Consider the following 19,935-nt stretch of genomic DNA (forward strand, 5'->3'; position numbering starts at 1 on the left):
TCAAATGAACTCGGAATTCGATATGGCATACCTTTATGGGCTTGTGGAATGATTACGTTGTTATCTGAATTAAAATATATAACTCAAAAGGTAGTAAAAAATATGACCGTTTTTATGTCATTGATTTTAATTTTGCGAAGGTTTACTGAAATGGGCCTTCTTCCCATCTTTAAGAGCCCATAACTTGATTTAAAGGTCTCGGATTTCGATATGGCATACCTTTATGTGCTGTGGAATGATTATACTGCTATCCGCACTTGAACATTTAACTTACAAGGTAGTAAAATTATGACCGTTTTTATGTCATTGATTTTAATTTTGCGAAGGTTTACAGAAATGGGCCTTCTTTCCATCTTTAAAAGCCCATAACTTGATCAAATGAACTCGGACTTCGATCTGGCACATCTTTATGGGCTTGTGGAATGATTATGTTGTTATCTGCATTAATAAATATAAATTTAAAGGTAGTAAAAAATATGACCGTTTTTATGTCATTGATTTTAATTTTGCGAAGGTTTACTGAAATGGGCCTTCTTTCCATCTTTAAAAGCCCATAGCTTGGTCAAAAGGTCTCGGATTTCGATATGGCATACCTTTATGGGCTTGTGGAATGATTATGTTGTCATCTGCATTAGTCAATATAAATTTAAAGGTAGTAAAATATATGACCGTTTTTATGTCATTGATTTTAATTTTGCGAAGGTTTACTGAAATGGGCCTTCTTTCCATCTTTAAAAGCCCATACTTGGTCAAATGAACTCGGATTTCGATATGGCATACTTTTATGGGATTGTTGAATGATTATGTTGTTATCTGCATTAATAAATATAACTTTAAAGGTAGTAAAAAAAATGACAGTTTTTATGTCATTGATTTTAATTTTGCGAATGTTTTTTTGAAATAGGCCTTTTTTCCATCTTTAAAAGGCCATAACTTGGTCAAATTAACTCGGATTTCGATATGGCATACCTTAATGGGCTTGTGGAATGATAATGTTGTTATCTGCATTAAAATATATAACTTTAAAGGAAGTAAAAAATATGACCGTTTGTATGTCATTGATTTTAATTTTGCGAAGGTTTACTGAAACGGGCCTTCTTTCCATCTTTAAAAGCCCATAACTTGATCAAATGAACTCGGACTTCGATATGGCACATCTTTATGGGCTTGTGGAATGATTATGTTGTTATCTGCATTAATATATACAACTTTAAAGGTAGTAAAAAATATGACCGTTTATATGTCATTGATTTTAATTTTGCGAAGGTTTACTAAAATGGGCCTTCTTTCCATCTTTAAAAGCCCATAACTTGGTCAAAGGACTCGGATTTCGATATGGCTTATCTTTATGGGCTTTTGGAATGATTATGTTGTTATCTGCATTAATAAATATATAACTTAAAAGGAAGTACAAAAAAAGGTCGTTTTTATCTCATTGATTTTAATTTTGCGAAGGTTTACAGAAATGGGGCTCCTTTCCATCTTTAAAAGCCCATAACTTGGTCAAATGAACTCGGAACTCGATATGGCATACCTTTATGGGCTTGTGGAATGATTACGTTGCTATCTGAATTAAAATATATAACTCAAAAGGTAGTCAAAAATATGACCGTTTTTATGTCATTGATTTTAATTTAGCGAAGGCTTACAAAAATGGGCTGCCTTTCCATCTTTAAAGGCCCATAGCTTGGTCAAAAGGTCTCGGATTTCGATATGGCATAGCTTTATGGGCTTGTGGAATGATTATGTTGTTATATGCATTAATAAATATAAATTTAAAGGTAGTAAAAAATATGACCGTTTTTATGTCATTGATTTTAATTTTGCGAAGGTTTACAAAAATGGGCTGCCTTTCCATCTTTAAAGGCCCATAGCTTGGTCAAAAGGTCTCGGATTTCGATATGGCATAGCTTTATGGGCTTGTGGAATGATTATGTTGTTATATGCATTAATAAATATAAATTTAAAGGAAGTAAAAAATATGACCGTTTTTATGTCATTGATTTTAATTTTGCGAAGGTTTACTGAAACGGGCCTTCTTTCCATCTTTAAAAGCCCATAACTTGATCAAATGAACTCGGACTTCGATATGGCACATCTTTATAGGCTTGTGGAATGATTATGTTGTTACCTGCATTAATATATATAACTTTAAAGGTAGTAAAAAATAGGATCGTTTTTATGTCATTGAGTTTTATTTTGCGAAGGTTTACTGAAACGGGCCTTCTTTCCATCTTTAAAAGCCCATAACTTGATCAAATGAACTCGGACTTCGATATGGCACATCTTTATGGGCTTGTGGAATGATTATGTTGTTATCTGCATTAATATATACAATTTTAAAGGTAGTAAAAAATATGACCGTTTATATGTCATTGATTTTAATTTTGCGAAGGTTTACTAAAATGGGCCTTCTTTCCATCTTTAAAAGCCCATAACTTGGTCAAAGGACTCGGATTTCGATATGGCTTATCTTTATGGGCTTTTGGAATGATTATGTTGTTATCTGCATTAATAAATATATAACTTAAAAGGAAGTACAAAAAAAGGCCGTTTTTATCTCATTGATTTTAATTTTGCGAAGGTTTACAGAAATGGGGCTCCTTTCCATCTTTAAAAGCCCATAACTTGGTCAAATGAACTCGGAACTCGATATGGCATACCTTTATGGGCTTGTGGAATGATAACGTTGCTACCTGAATTAAAATATATAACTCAAAAGGTAGTCAAAAATATGACCGTTTTTATGTCATTGATTTTAATTAAGCGAAGGCTTACAGAAATGGGCTGCCTTTCCATCTTTAAAGGCCCATAACTTGGTGAAATGAACTCGGAATTCGATATGGCACACCTTTATGGACTTGTGGAATGATTATGTTGTTATCTGCATTAAAATATATATAAAGGTAGTACAAAATATGACCGTTTTTATCTCATTGATTTTAATGTTGCGAAGGTTTACTTAAATGGGCCTTCTTTCCATCTTTAAAAGCCCATAGCTTGGTCAAAAGGTCTCGGATTTCGATATGGCATAGCTTTATGGGCTTGTGGAATGATTATGTTGTTATATGCATTAATAAATATAAATTTAAAGGTAGTAAAAAATATGACCGTTTTTATGTCATTGATTTTAATTTTGCGAAGGTATACTAAAATGGCTTCTTTCCATCTTTAAAAGCCCATAACTTGGTCAAATGAACTTGGTTTTCGATATGGCATACCTTTATGGGCTTGTGGAATGATTATGTTGTTATCTGCATTAAAATATATAACTTTAAAGGTAGTAAAAAATATGACAGTTTTTATGTCATTGATTTAAATTTTTCGAATGTTTTTTTGAAATGGGCCTTTTTTTCATCTTTAAAAGGCCATAACTTGGTCAAATTAACTCGGATTTCGATATGGCATACCTTAATGGGCTTGTGGAACGATAATGTTGTTATCTGCATTAAAATATATAACTTTAAAGGAAGTAAAAAATATGACCGTTTGTATTTCATTGATTTTAATTTTGCGAAGGTTTACTGAAACGGGCCTTCTTTCCATCTTTAAAAGCCCATAACTTGATCAAATGAACTCGGACTTCGATATGGCACATCTTTATGGGCTTGTGGAATGATTATGTTGTTATCTGCATTAATATATACAACTTTAAAGGTAGTAAAAAATATGACCGTTTATATGTCATTGATTTTAATTTTGCGAAGGTTTACTAAAATGGGCCTTCTTTCCATCTTTAAAAGCCCATAACTTGGTCAAAGGACTCGGATTTCGATATGGCTTATCTTTATGGGCTTTTGGAATGATTATGTTGTTATCTGCATTAATAAATATATAACTTAAAAGGAAGTACAAAAAAGGCCGTTTTTATCTCATTGATTTTAATTTTGCGAAGGTTTACAGAAATGGGGCTCCTTTCCATCTTTAAAAGCCCATAACTTGGTCAAATGAACTCGGAACTCGATATGGCATACCTTTATGGGCTTGTGGAATGATTACGTTGCTATCTGAATTAAAATATACAACTCAAAAGGTAGTCAAAAATATGACCGTTTTTATGTCATTGATTTTAATTTAGCGAAGGCTTACAGAAATGGGCCGCAATTCCATCTTTAAAGGCCCATAACTTGGTGAAATGAACTCGGAATTCGATATGGCACACCTTTATGGTCTTGTGGAATGATTATGTTGTTATCTGCATTAAAATATATATTTTAAAAGGAAGTACAAAATATGACCGTTTTTATCTCATTGATTTTAATGTTGCGAAGGTTTACTTAAATGGGCCTTCTTTCCATCTTTAAAAGCCCATAGCTTGGTCAAAAGGTCTCGGATTTCGATATGGCATAGCTTTATGGGCTTGTGGAATGATTATGTTGCTATCTGCATTAATATATATAACTTTAAAGGTAGTAAGAAATATGACCGTTCTTATGTCATTGATTTTAATTTTGCGAAGGTTTACAGAAATGGGCCGCCTTTCCATCTTTAAAGGCCCATAACTTGGTCAAATTAACTCGGATTTCGATATGGCATTCCTTAATGGGCTTGTGAAATGATTATGTTGTTATCTGCATTAAAATATATAACTTTAAAGGAAGTAAAAAATATGACCGTTTTTATGTCATTGATTTTAATTTTGCGAAGGTTTACTGAAACGGGCCTTCTTTCCATCTTTAAAAGCCCATAACTTGATCAAATGAACTCGGACTTCGATTTGGCACATCTTTATGGGCTTGTGGAATGATTATGTTGTTATCTGCATTAATATATATAACTTTAAAGGTAGTAAAAAATATGACCGTTTTTATGTCATTGATTTTAATTTTGCGAAGGTTTACAGAAATGGGCCTTCTTTCCATCTTTAAAAGCCCATAACTTCATCAAATGAACTCGGACTTCGATATGGCATATCTTTATGGGCTTGTGGAATGAATATGTTGTTATCTGCATTAATAAATATAAATTTAAAGGTAGTAAAAAATATGACCGTTTTTATGTCCTTGATTTTAATTTTGCGAAGGTTTACTGAAATGGTCCTTCTTTCCATCTTTAAAAGCCCATAACTTGATCAAATGAACTCGGACTTCGATATGGCACATCTTTATGGGCTTGTGGAATGATTATGTGTTAATGTTGCGAAGGTTTACTTAAATGGGCCTTCTTTCCATCTTTAAAAGCCCATAGCTTGGTCAAAAGGTCTCGGATTTCGATATGGCATAGCTTTATGAGCTTGTGGAATGATTATGTTGTTATATGCATTAAAAAATATAAATTTAAAGGTAGTAAAAAATATGACCGTTTTTATGTCATTGATTTTAATTTTGCGAAGGTTTACTAAAATGGGCCTTCTTTCCATCTTTAAAAGCCCATAACTTGGTCAAATGAACTCGGTTTTCGATATGGCGTACCTTTATGGGCTTGTGGAATGATTATGTTGTTATCTGCATTAAAATATATAACTTTAAAGGTAGTAAAAAATATGACAGTTTTTATGTCATTGATTTTAATTTTGCGAATAATTTTTTGAAATGGGCCTTTCTTCCATCTTTAAAAGGCCATAACTTGGTCAAATTAACTCGGATTTCGATATGGCATACCTTAATGGGCTTGTGGAATGATTATGTTTTTATCTGCATTAAAATGTATAACTTTAAAGGAAGTAAAAAATATGACCGTTTTTATGTCATTGATTTTAATTTTGCGAAGGTTTACTGAAACGGGCCTTCTTTCCATCTTTAAAAGCCCATAGCTTGATCAAATGAACTCGGACTTCGATATGGCACATCTTTATGGGCTTGTGGAATGATTATTGTTGGGGAACCAGACACCCTATACATTTATTCTTGTAAACTTTATCTCTCGCTCGCCTGTGTTATCTATTTACACATACACGCGCATGAAGCGCAGCTTAATCGTATGTACGTGCAAGAGCTTTGCCAAATGCATTGCCTCGGTCAGTACTTTTCCATTCATCTCTTACGGTAACGTGTTTACGACTTAATTCAGCCTATTCTTGTAGTAATATACCCAGCTACAGTCAGTCACATTTTTGCTACCAACGCAACCACAGCGCATCGAAATTAATTGTACTAAATTATATAGAATGTTCGGTGAAGACAAATAAAAATCAATTTCAACAGTTACACTTCTGGCGTCTAATTTGTTAACATAAAATTAGTGGTCCTTCGATCGCGGATAGCCAGGAAAGCGTTTGTTTTCGGGACATTTTAATTAAAATTAGTACTGGTCAACGGTGATCTATAGATATCTGCATCGTATAGAACCGTCCTCTAACCTCAATCGTCATGCGGAGTGTGATTCAACAGCGGGGCTTTTGCGAAAGCCAAAGCACTCGTGCGCATAACAATGCCACGAAATTTGTGGAAGATATTCAGTCAATCCCGACATTAGTCGCGCGATTGGCCCAGCTACAGGACAACTATTTGCGGTTTGTGCGACTTACGGAGGATTTGTACGCCTACGAGTCTGAAGAGGGTTGGGAAGACCCTGCTGAAGACGTTGATATATACGAGGAAAATCACTACGCTACATACTCAGTAATACTCTTGAAGATTTAAAGGCTGAAGTCGCTAACAATACTCTTCTTGTTTCCGATCAATCATTCAACACTACTCGCAGAAGCCATGTGGACTTTCAGTTCGAGCGAATCAAGCTCCCAACCTTTTCAGGAAATTATGAGGATTGGAAACATTTTTCGGACATGTTCACGGCATCGATTGCATCAAATACGAATTTCACTGATTGCCAAAGATTTCACTATTTGAAATCATACCTGTCTGCCGAGGCACTCGCATTAGTGAAACATATTCCAGTGACCAATGAAAACTACAGTGAAGCCTGGGACAAGTTGGAAAAACGGTACAACAAAAAACCGCTTATTATCCGATCATTTTTGAACAGTTTTCTAACGCTACCTAGTGCCACAACCAGTAGCATCAGCACTGTGCGTAAATTGGTGGACGGCGCAGATGAAGTTATTCGTGGGTTAAGAGCACTTCAGTGCGATGAACAAGATCCCTGGTTAATATTTATATTATTATCAAAGTTAGATCCTGAAACTCGGCAGTCATGGGCCCTGCGCGCAGAATCTGAAAATTCCAGTGTGACCATCGAGCAATTTCTAACCTTTCTCACATCTCACTGCGACACCTTTGAAGCCTGCCAACTCGGTCGCGCGCCTCAAGCTCGACGATCGGCTGCTACTCATCATGCTGACGCCCACCAGAGACGCGACGACAACAAGTGTTTATATTGCCAACAGACTCATCAGCTGTACAGGTGTGACCAATTTCTAACGTTGGACATCGCCGCTCGCCGAGAATTCCTGAAAACCAGAAAGCTCTGTTTTAACTGCCTCAGCGCTTCACACATGGTCGGCAATTGCACATCGAAACACACATGCCGGGTCTGCCGCCGCAAACATCATGCATTGGTCCACGACACACCGCAGCCTTTTCGACCTGGAGAGCCTAATGAGTCACCTAGCGTAAGCACTGGCAATCTGTCCTCAACTCCCCGAGATAGATCATTCAGCACAAACAATAAACTTCGCACTCACGAAGAGACACCATCAGGCAGCGTTCCTCCTGTGGGGAACAATTATACTCATCATACCCTGGAAAATATTCCGTATGCAGGTTCGCAAACCCTATTGCCAACCATTCTCGCAGACGTCGACGACGCTTGGGGAAATACAACAAAATGCAGAATGCTCTTAGACACGGGATCCACCATTACTTTGACATCGGAATCATTTGTTCAGCGGATTGGCGTGCATCGAACGCATGCACGAATTTCAATTCTTGGTCTGGCCGCAAACAACGCCGGTCATACTCGAGGGCGCGCACACTTTAAGCTGCGCTCTCGGCATTCGGATCATATCATCGAGATGGACTCCTTCATTTTGTCCTCGCTGACGTCATCGCTTCCAGCGCAAACTATTGACACATCATCTTCAACCTGGAAGGAAATCTCAGCACTTCCCTTAGCAGATCCGACGTTCTGCACTCCTGGATCTATAGATTTCATCGTTGGATCTGATCAACTATGGTCTCTATATACCGGAGAAAGAAAATATTTTGGTAAGGACTATCCCATCGCTCTCAATACAATTTTTGGTTGGATTATTGCAGGCTCGTACACTGCCTGCGACGACCACATCACTCCGGCCGTGACCCATCACGCGGATCTCGATACGATGGTTCGATCGTTCATGGAAATGGACAATGTGCAACCTAACCAATCTCTCTTGGACTCCAGTGATCCCACAGAGAGTCATTTCGCAAACACTCACACGCGCTCCGAAGACGGGGTCTATATCGTCGAGTATTCCTTCAAGGATGGAGCCCCGCCTATCGAATCAACTCTTCCCCAGGCCACCAACCGCCTAGTCTCATTGGAGCGACGGTTTCGTCGACATCCGGAACTCAAAAAACAATACGAGGAGTTTTTGGATGACTACTTGCAACGCGGTCATATGGAACAACTGACATCAGCCCAAGTAATGAACGACCCTGACACTTGCGTTTATCTACCGCATCACGCTGTCATCAAGCAGGATAGCCTGACGACCAAATGTCGGGTGGTCTTCGATGGATCTGGAAAAGACAGTTCTGGAATCTCCTTAAACGACAGACTTCATATTGGACCACCGATTCAGCGGGACTTGCTCGGGGTTTGCCTACGTTTCCGGCAGCACCGATATGTTCTATGCGCAGATATTGAAAAGATGTTTAGAGGGATTCAAGTTTCTAGGCGTCACACCAATTTTCAACGTATTGTGTGGCGCAAAAATGAGAATGAACCTATGCTTCATTTTCGTCTGTTAACAATCACGTACGGCCTAGCGCCCTCTCCATTTCTGGCCGTTCGAGTTTTGAAGCAACTAGCTGACGATCATCGCCTCGAGTACCCGGCCGCATCACAAGCATTATCACAAGATGCTTATGTGGACGATATCCCAACTGGATGCGATTCGGTAGAAGATCTTCTGGTTCTAAAGACGGAGCTGATTGGACTCTTAGGAAAATCGAAGTTCAAACTGCGGAAATGGAGCTCTAATTGCTGGAACCTTCTGCAATCATTACCTGAAGAGGATCGATGTTATGACCCAATACAGCTCACCAAAGGTTCACCCATGGAATCGCCCGTCAAGGTCCTTGGAATTCAGTGGAATCCAGGTCGTGATGTAATGTTCGTCAAACCTACAGAATTCGATCTCAGCACTGTCCCCACGAAACGAGAACTATTATCGCAACTTTCCAAGATCTATGACCCACTCGGGATTGCAGCGCCTACCACCGTGCTTCTCAAGCTCATCTTCCAAGAAAGTTGGACCGCTGTAATACACTGGGACGAACCTATTCCTGAAGCCCTGAATGCACGCTGGAGGGCATTAGTAGAGGATTTCTCGTCGCTGACAAAATGCCAAGTACCTCGGTATATTGCTGCACCCTACCAACACATCCAACTGCACGGATTCGCAGACGCATCCATGCATGCGTACGGTGCTGTTGTTTATAGTCGAGTAGCATCGGATGGGAAGTTCCACATAAATCTCGTAGCCGCCAAAACACGTGTGGCTCCAATAAAATCAGTGTCAATTCCACGCGTGGAATTGAACGCTGCCCTACTCCTGACTCGGTTGCTCACTATTGTTAAAGCGTCGTTTACTATTCCTGTTAACAAAACGATCTGCTGGACAGATTCGGAGATCGCGCTACACTGGCTGTCCGCACCACCACGGAATTGGAACACATACGTCTGCAACAGAACGGCTGAGATACTGAGCGAATACCCACGTAGCTGCTGGAGCCATGTCCGCTCCGAGGATAATCCTGCCGACTGCGCATCCAGGGGACTTCACCCATCTAAGCTTCTTGACCACGAACTTTGGTGGAAAGGCCCATCCTGGATGGCCTTGCCACAATACGAATGGCCTCTGTCTACTAGCAAGTTCCGAGTTGATACACATTTGGAAGCCAGAACAGAGGAACGTCCAGCCAAGCCAACAACTCTACATAGCTTTCCTGACGAAAGTATGGACGAGTTGCTCATCAACAAGATCTCATCCTGGACTCGGCTCATAAGGGTAACTAGCTATTGTTATCGCTTTATTCATCGTCTTCGTTTGCAGCACAGGCCTTATTCTGAGTACCTAACTTCAACGGATCTGCAGGCAGCACGAAACCAACTTCTTCGTCACATCCAACGAAAGGCTTTTCAAAGAGAGTATACGCAGCTAGAAAACGGACGCCAGCTTCATGCAAAATCGCAGCTGATCCGGTTTTCTCCATTTCTGGATAAGGACGGACTAATGCGAGTTGGCGGACGAATCGAGAGGTCGACCCTTAACTACAACGCCAAGCACCCGGTTATAATTCCAAAGAGTTCTCCAGTCGCCGAGCTCCTGGTACGACATTCTCATGTGACGAATCTTCACACTGGAGTGGACGCCACGTTCACAAATCTTCGACAACAGTACTGGATCCTGGGTGCACGAAATATCGTCCGAAAGACTGTCTTTCAATGTAAACGCTGTTTTCTCCAACGCAAGAGCACAAGTAGCCAGATCATGGGAGAGCTACCTGTACCTCGGGTTCAAGCCAGCCGTTGCTTTCAACATACCGGCTTGGATTATGCCGGGCCAATTTCAATTAAAGGTTCAACTGGGCGCACACCAGTGATCGGAAAGGCATGGTTCGCAGTATTCATTTGTCTAACAACGAAGGCTCTCCACATCGAAGCAGCCACCGATTTAACAACCAAGGCCTTTATTGCGGCTTTCCAACGATTCGTTGCTCGGCGATCTAAACCAACTGATCTCTACTCAGACAACGGTACCACCTTTCATGGCAGCAAACGAGTACTCGACGAAATCGCCAACGAAGGAATCCTGTGGCACTTCATACCGCCTTCTGCCCCACACTTCGGGGGAATATGGGAAGCCGGAGTTCGGTCCATCAAGCTACATATGAAAAGAATAATGGGATCGTCAGCCCTAACCTTCGAGGAATTGTCTACAGTTTTAATACAGATTGAAGCCTTACTTAATTCTCGCCCTCTTTGCTCATCAGGGGATTCTACTTTGGATCCGCTTACTCCGGCCCATTTTTTGACTGGCACTCCCTATACTGCCTTACCGGAGCCATCCCGTCTAGACGTCCCCATCAACCGCTTGGAACGATGGACAAGCAATGGTCCAAAGCTTTTGGAAACGCTGGCATATGGAGTACCTAACCTCTCTGCACGAGCGCACCAAATGGCAACTGGAAGACGATAATTTGAAGGTCGACACACTGGTAGTGCTTAAGGAACCAAATCTACCTCCATCAAAATGGATTCTAGGACGTATCCAGGAGGTACACGCCGGACAAGACGACAAGGTCCGAATTGTTACCGTCAAAACCGCCCAAGGAGTCTTCAAGCGGCCAATTACCAAATTGGCGATCTTGCCCCTTTGCTGAACAGCCGTTCAGGGGGGCCGGTATGTTGGGGAACCAGACACCCTATACATTTATTCTTGTAAACTTTATCTCTCGCTCGCATGTGTTATCTATTTACACATACACGCGCATGAAGCGCAGCTTAATCGTATGTACGTGCAAGAGCTTTGCCAAATGCATTGCCTCGGTCAGTACTTTTCCATTCATCTCTTACGGTAACGTGTTTACGACTTAATTCAGCCTATTCTTGTAGTAATATACCCAGCTACAGTCAGTCACATTTTTGCTACCAACGCAACCACAGCGCATCGAAATTAATTGTTCTAAATTATATAGAATGTTCGGTGAAGACAAATAAAAATCAATTTAAACAGTTACACTTCTGGCGTCTTATTTGTTAACAATTATGTTGTTATCTGCATTAATATATATAACTTTAAAGGAAGTAAAAAATATGACCGTTTTTATGTCATTGACTTTCATTTTGCGAAGGTTTACTGAAATGGGCCTTCTTTCCATCTTTAAAAGCCCATAACTTGGTCAAATGAACTCGGATTTCGTTATGGCACATTTTTATGGGCTTGTGGAATGATTATGTTGTTATCTGCATTAATATATACAACTTTAAAGGTAGTAAAAAATATGACCGTTTTTATGTCATTGACTTTAATTTTGCGAAGGTTTACTGAAATGGGCCTTCTTTCCATCTTTAAATGCCCATAGCTTGGTCAAATTAACTCGGATTTCGATATGGCTTGTGGAATGATTACGTTGTTATCTGAATTAAAATATATAACTCAAAAGGTAGTAAAAAATATGACCGTTTTTATGTCATTGATTTTAATTTTGCGAAGGTTTACAGAAATGGGCCTCCTTTCCATCTTTAAAATCCCATAACTTGGTGAAATGAACTCGGAATTCGATATGGCACACCTTTATGGGCTTGTGTAATCTCCATACTTTTGTTTAAAAACACTTAAAACACATTTCTTTTGGTCGAAAGTGTAAAGATAAAAGAAAGGAAACATTCACACACATATACTGCAGTGCACAAAGACTGAAAACTACCGAAAACACACTCAAATAAATAACTTATACAATTACACAAATCACTCAAACTCAAAATTGATCAAAACAACAACAGTATGAGTGCACAAAGCGACTAAGGAGTGAAAAGTCGAGTACCGAAATCAAGGTAGCTCGCACGTCGGACACACAATTGCTGCAACAAATTGATGCAAAATTCACGAGTCAACGTAAGGAAATCAACATGGAACTGTTGCAGCTGATTGACGATAAATTTGCGGAGCAAAGGGAGTCACTGGGTAGAGAGTATCGAGAGAGCGAGGCCCGCTTTCTCAACACTCTACAGGCTAAATTCGATGCAATGAACACCGAAATACACAACCTTACGAAACGAGTGCGAGAGCTGGAAACCGAGGCAAAAGAGGTGAATACACTGAAACAACAAGTGTGTGAACTGGATGCTCAACGGGCAGCAAAGTGCAATGCACAGGAGGTCGCGGATGTTGCATGCAACCTGCGCTGGCATGGTGTACCGCACGTCGAGGGCGAAAATTTAAACACCCTTTTCAATCGACTTTGTTTCTCACTACACCTGACCCCTCCTCCGCGAGTTAGGTCTATTTTTCGAGTCCGACCGCGCCAAAGAAACTCACTTGTTGACCCAATAATAATAATAAAAATGGATCACGTGCGCGAAAAAGCTGTGCTGCTGCGGGCGATTGGAGTGCACCGACAAACAACTAAATCGCAGCTGAGCTTACAGCTGATCGGTTTTGACTCGCCGGCATTTATATACTTAAACGAACAATTAACGAAAACAAATTACGAAATTTTTAAGCATGCCATGCGCCTCAAAAAACAAAAGCGCGTAGCGGCCGTCTTTACTCGCCGTGGAGACGTATTTGTTAAGCCTATAGACGGAGGAAAGGCTTACTACGTGCAAAGCTCCAATGAGCTTTCTGATTTGAGTAGTGATGTGGGCGAAATCAACTCAAGCAGAGATGCCGCTTTAGAGAATAATTCATTTCGTAATTAAAATATTTTTTTCCAATTAGTTTAATATCTTTATCTCTTGTTATTCATATGTTTAGGATCAGTCGCATTGTTAATTTAGTAGTCTGCCTAATTTTTTGTCTGGTGTGCAGTCCTTGTTTTTTTATTTTGAAATTTAAAACTATTCACAATGGAAGATAACCTTAAGGGGGTATTCTAGTCTAGAGGCTCTAGTTTCGAGCCTTTTTTAACAATTAATTTAAACTAAACAATTGATATTTTTACTGTCGGGTTTTTTATAATTTGTTTATTTAACTTAGAAGAGTACATAAAATAAAATTTAAAAAAAAAAATATTTTTTTTTCATCGAGTTATGCGTCCTTAAAGTAGAGGGGGAAAAAAAAAGGCCGTGTCCTCGTCGCCATGATTTCTACCCTTGTGGTCATTTGAAAAATAAAAAAAAAAAAGATTCTTAGTCAGTACGAATGTCGCTATGTCATGAACCAGCCAAACTAAAAAAAAAAATTTTTTTCAAAAAATGGCGGCCACTCAAAAAAAAGGTCGATTTTTTTTACTAATTTTGTAATTTTATCGAATTTTTTAAAAATATTACAAATTTTAAATTCCAATTTTTTGTTGGTTCATGCGATAGAGAGATATTGAAAGAATATTCATGCCAAATTTTAAGTAAATCGGCTGATTAGAACTTGAAATATTATGGCTACCGTATCAGAAAAAGTAGTTTGGAGAAAAACGCGTTTAAAGTTTTACGTTAAATTTCAGGCAGTTTAACTGATAGAATAGCACGTATAACTTACATTCTCTTAATCAGCCATAATTTTAAAAATAATTTGAATTTTGAATAATCCGTTTAGGGAGATATTTTTAAATATCTAAACTATCGAATTATGAAAAAAAAAAAATTTCGATTTTTTCAAATTTCTAGACTAGAATACCCCCTTAATAACTCAACAGCAAATAGTCGTGCCCTTCTGTGCATCCTGGCAAAGCAGAGACCTGGTCTCAAGATTTGTCATATAAATGCCCAAAGCCTGCCAAAGAAAATTGAAGAGTTTAGGTACATGTTTGTAAATTCGGAAATTGATGTTATATGCGTGTCTGAAACATGGTTTGTCCAGAGTCTATGTGATGTGCTAATATCGTGTGATGGATATAATGTGTACAGTTCTGATCGTGTTAGTCATGGGGGAGGAGTTGCTATATATGTAAACAAAAAATTAAAAGCCAAAATTATTTGCCAACACACAATAAACAGTGCAATAGAATATATTTTTTTGATTTATTGAGAAAAATCTGTTAATTGGCTGCATTTATCGTCCGCATTGCAACACAAACTATGATGATTTAATCAATATTCTGACAGACATTACAGTAAACTTTACTGATGTAATCCTTGCAGGCGATCTTAATAGTGATATTCTGAGGGAATCTCACCTTACCAGCAACATGGAATCGCTAGGTCTGAAACCAGTGAATCTTAGATTTGTTTTTTGTGAGTGATGTTAATAAAATATGTTTGTATGATCAGCTAATCGTTCCGTCCTTTTCAAAACATGACCTTATATACCTGACCTATAACTTTGACCTAAACTACACGGACCATACAATATTTTATCGTGATCTTAATAATATTAATTACATACTGTTGAACGAAGCATTTGACCTGTGTGTATGGAACAATATTTACAGTCTTCCAACAGTCGATCGTCAACTTAAACTTCTACAACATAATATTAGCCACTTGTACGATAGTTTTGTCCCAGTTAAAAGTAAAACAATTCGACCGTCCGAAAAACCATGGTTTACTAATATTATAAAATTGGCAATTATAAAACGAAATGAAGCATACCAGAAGTGGAAAAGATACAAAACACCGCAACACCACAGCATGTTTGTATCTCTGAGAAAAACGGTTACCAAACTAATCGACTCTGCAAAATCAAACTTTTTTAGCCAAAAATTTAAAAACTCAACCTCTTCGAGTCAAACATGGAAACAGATTAAAACTCTAGGGATAGGTAAACAAAAGACATCACAGGAACTAGATGTTGACATAGATGAACTCGACCTTAAATTAGCAGAATGCCAAGTTCCAGAGGTCACATACTAGGTTTAGATTTATGTGTGTTGACCAATGTGATGTTTTAGATAATATTCTTAAAATTAAGTCTAACGCAATTGGACCTGACGATATTCATCCTAAATTTATAAAAATTCTACTTCTTAAACTTATCCCATACCTTACGCACACATTTAACACGGCTCTTACCACGTCTACGTTCCCTTATTGCTGGAAAACCGCCAAAATTATCCCAATACCAAAATCAAACAAAGAATATCGGCCGATATCTATTCTTCCGTACCTCTCGAAGGTGTTTGAAAATATTGTCGCATCACAAATAAATAATTTTATATCTGTCAATAGCCTCTTAAATGACCATCAATCTGGATTTAGAAAAAATCGTAGCTGCACTTCAGCCATCTTAAAAATAGCCGAAGATATACGTCAACAGACGGACAACTCGTATGTCACCTTCTTACTATTGCTGGACTACAGCAAAGCGTTCGGCACAGTAAATCATGATATCCTGTGCTCAAAACTCAAAAATTTGTATTTCTTCTCCAATACTGCCGTCAAACTTTTGTGTTCGTATCTTAAAAATCGTCGTCAATATGTTGTATCGTCAAAGATTTGTTCTTCGTTTGCCTATCTGAAGCGTGGTGTACCCCAGGGTTCGGTTCTTGGACCACTATTATTCACACTTTATTTATCTTCCTTCTGTGCTGTCGAAATGTAATGTGCATTTATATGCTGATGATGTTCAGATGTATGTTAGTCGTCCCTTAAACAGAATTAGTGAGTGTTTAGATATTTGTAGAATGGAGCTTGGAAGAGTAAATGAATGAGCAAAAAACAACGGTCTAGCCATCAATCCATTGAAATCAAAGTGCTTAATCATTTTTAAGAAGAAATGCAATATTGAACTGTTCCCCTTGATGATTAACAAAACACCAATTGAGTACGTGGAAACCGCCAATAATTTGGGTATCACATTTAATAGAACCTTGAACTGGAATGACCACGTAAACAAAGCTGTAGGCAAAACATACGGACTAATAAGATCCTTGTCACTAGTTAAATGTTCCTTACCTGTTAGTGTGCGTCTTCTAATTGCCAAGTCTTGTATAATACCCACACTCTTTTATGGTCTAGAGATCTATGCAAATTGTGATGTAGCAAGTCAACATAAGCTGAAAATAGCATACAACAGTATTGCGCGTTTTATATTTAACTTGCATAGATCTGACCATGTAACTCAATTTTCTTACAAGATATTTGATATAAGCTTGGCAGATTATATGAAAAGTAGAAAAATAATCTTTTTACACAAAGTTATATACACCAGGGAGCCATCGTACTTATTTGAAAAATTACAATTCTCCAGATCTACAAGAACAAAGAATATTATCTGCATCCGACACAGGTTTCTGCTTTCAAATAGACAATTTTTTATAAATGCGATTAGAACGTGGAACGAGCTTCCCAACTACATAAAAGAAACTAGGGGCGCAACACTATTTAAGACAAAACTTCTCTCACACCTAAAAAATAGCAGTTCTAGTCTACTATAAGGTATATTATCCTATTTTAACATTGCGACTTATCCCCAAAACCTTTTCCTTAGTTTTTTAATTTCGATTTAACTTCATTTCTATTTATCTAAATGTTCAACAATAAATGTAACAATTTATGTCATTAGATTTAAGAACCAATTTTGTCCAAATTTAAATATGTTTACCAGTTGTGACTAGCGCTGTAATTTATAAGTTTTAAACTTGTAGCGTTAGGAAGCCTAAAACAATAAATAATAATAATAATAATAAATATGTTGTTATCTGCATTAAAATATATATTTTAAAAGGTAGTACAAAATATGACCGTTTTTATCTCATTGATCATTGATTGTTGCGAAGGTTTACTTAAATGGGCCTTCTTTCCATCTTTAAAAGCCCACAGCTTGGTCAAAAGGTCTCGGATTTCGATATGGCATAGCTTTATGGGCTTGTGGAATGATTATGTTGTTATCTGCATTAATAAATATAAATGTAAAGGTAGTAAAAAATATGACCGTTTTTATGTCATTGATTTTCATTTTGCGAAGGTTTACTGAAGTAGGCCTTCTTTCCATCTTTAAAAGGCCATAACTTGGTTAAATTAACTCGGATTTCGATATGGCATACCTTAATGGGCTTGTGGAATGATTATGTTGCTATCTGCATTAAAATGTATAACTTTAAAGGAAGTAAAAAATATGACCGTTTTTATGTCATTGATTTTAATTTTGCGAAGGTTTAGAAATGGTCCTTCTTTCCATCTTTAAAAGCCAATACCTTGGTCAAAAGGCTCTGATTTCGATATGGCATACCCTTATGGGCTTGTGAAATGCTTATGTTGATATCTGCATTAAAACATTTAACTTTAAAGGTAGTAAAAATATGACCGTTTTTATGTCATTGATTTTAATTTTGCGAAGGTTTACAAAAATGGGCCTTCTTTATATCCTTAAAAGCCAATAACTTGATCGAAAGAACTCAAATTTCGATATGGCATACCTTTACAAGCTTGTGGAATCATTATACTGTTATCCGCATTTAAACATTTAAATTTAAAGGTAGTCAAAAATATGACCGTTTTTATGTCATTGGTTTTAATTTTGCGAAGGCTTACAGAAATGGGCCTTCTTTCCATCTTTAAAAGTCCATTACTTGGTCAAAAGGACTCGGATTTCGATATGGCATACCTTTATGGGCTTGTGGAATGCTTATGTTGTTATCTGCATTAAAACATTTAACCTTAAAGGTAGTAAAACTATGACCGTTTTTATGTCATTGATTTTAATTTAGCAAAGGCTTACAGAAATGGGCCTTCTTTCCATCTTTAAAAGCCCATTACTTGGTCAAAAGGACTCGGATTTCGATATGGCATACCTTCATGGGCTTGTGAAATGATTATGTTGCTATCTGCATTAAAATATATAACTTTAAAGGTAGTAAAAAATACGACAGTTTTTATGTCATTATTTTAATTTTGCGAAGGTTTACAGAAATGGGCCTTCTTTCGATCTTTAAAAGCCCATACCTTGGTCAAACGGATTCGGATTTCGATAAGGCGTACCTTTATGGGCTTGTGGGACAATTATGTTGCTATCTGCATTAAAACATTTAACTTTAGGTTAGGTTAGGTTAGGTAGGAGAGGTTGGAGACTAAATATTAGTCCCCTCACTTAGGCCACAATGGGCCCCTTGTGATACCACATGATCTCTGAAAAGATCCGTTTCCCTAGCTCATGGGTTATCTGCTTTCGCGAAGTATTCTGTTTTTCTCAAGAAACATAGTAGTTTTTGAATGCTTACGTCCTGAATGGCCGCAAGGTTCGGAAGTGTGTAGCTACCTAGGGTTTGAAAGCGCTTTAGGTTATGCGCTGGGCAGAAGCATATGAGGTGTTCGATGCTCTCCTCTTCGTCTATCTGTTTGCAGCTGCGCCAGAAGTCGTGGTTACTTAGACCCAGCCTTATCGCATGAGTCCCTATAAGACAGTGGCCCGTGAGGGCATTTAGGAGTGTGGAGATGTTCTCCCTGCTACATTGTAGGAGAGTTTTTGTTCTTTTCGTGTTGTAGTTTGGCCATGTGAGTCTAGAATTGTGGCATGTTGAGATTGAGTTCCAACGGTTGTTGGAAAGAGTATACAATCTCTGCCTAAGATGGAGCTTGCAGGTAGCCATGGGCATCCCTACCGTGTCCATATCGCGAAGGATATCGACGGTTGTCCCCTGTCTTGCTAGCTCGTCTGCTATGCAGTTGCCCTCACTGTTGCGGTGTCCAGGCACCCAGATGAGGTTGATACTCAGATGAGTGGCCATCTCGTTAAGAGATTTGCGGCATTCAGAGATTGTTTTTGAGCTTGTTGTGTAGGAGTCGAGGGCCCTGAGGGCAGCTTGACTATCCGAGAAGATGAAGATATCTATGTCTTGATGTACAGACGTGTTCAGGTGGGTAGTGGCTTCCTGAATTGCAATCACTTCCGCTTGGAAAACACTACAGTGGTCTGGTAGGCGGATGAGACTTTTAAGTCTAGTTCGGGGGAAAAGACTCCCCCACCTGTTTGGGAGTTAAGCTTGGAGCCGTCAGTGTATATGTTGACGGCGTTTACGAATTGATGTGGGAGGTTGTCCCAGTCTGAACGGGTGGGTATATAAATTTTGTATCTTCTTTCGAAGTCGACTATGGGTGGGACGTAGTCTGTATAACGTGGTAGGGGTGAATGCTTTGATAGGATATTGGAGTGACCCGTGGAGCCTGTTGTCCATGCCGCTGCTTCACGGAGCCTCAGCGCTGTGGCAGATGCCCAGCTTTTGGCAAGTAGGT

The 19,935-nt window shown here is 38.5% G+C and overlaps 1 protein-coding gene across 1 annotated transcript; it reads left to right on the forward strand.

Annotated features, from left to right (window-relative positions):
- The first annotated feature begins 6,308 nt into the window (after positions 1-6,308).
- On the forward strand, positions 6,309-11,489 carry LOC139352795 (uncharacterized). Its single transcript, XM_070995425.1, has 3 exons — positions 6,309-6,560; positions 7,070-11,047; positions 11,184-11,489. Exons 1-3 carry the CDS (start codon positions 6,309-6,311, stop codon positions 11,487-11,489), a joined length of 4,536 nt encoding a protein of 1,511 aa, XP_070851526.1.
- Positions 11,490-19,935: the final 8,446 nt, after the last annotated feature.

The sequence above is a fragment of the Drosophila suzukii genome, chromosome 3 (genome assembly GCF_043229965.1).
Source record: "Drosophila suzukii chromosome 3, CBGP_Dsuzu_IsoJpt1.0, whole genome shotgun sequence".
Lineage (NCBI taxonomy): Eukaryota > Metazoa > Arthropoda > Insecta > Diptera > Drosophilidae > Drosophila > Drosophila suzukii.

Excerpts from the sequence above, each read along its gene's own strand:
- LOC139352795 (XM_070995425.1), top strand. The coding sequence starts at position 6,309 with ATGCGGAGTGTGATTCAACAGCGGGGCTTTTGCGAAAGCCAAAGCACT. Across the intron at positions 6,561-7,069 it reads ATCACTACGCTACATACTCA|TTAGATCCTGAAACTCGGCA; the intron begins GTAATACTCTTG and ends TTATTATCAAAG. Across the intron at positions 11,048-11,183 it reads CCTTCGAGGAATTGTCTACA|ACGTCCCCATCAACCGCTTG; the intron begins GTTTTAATACAG and ends CATCCCGTCTAG.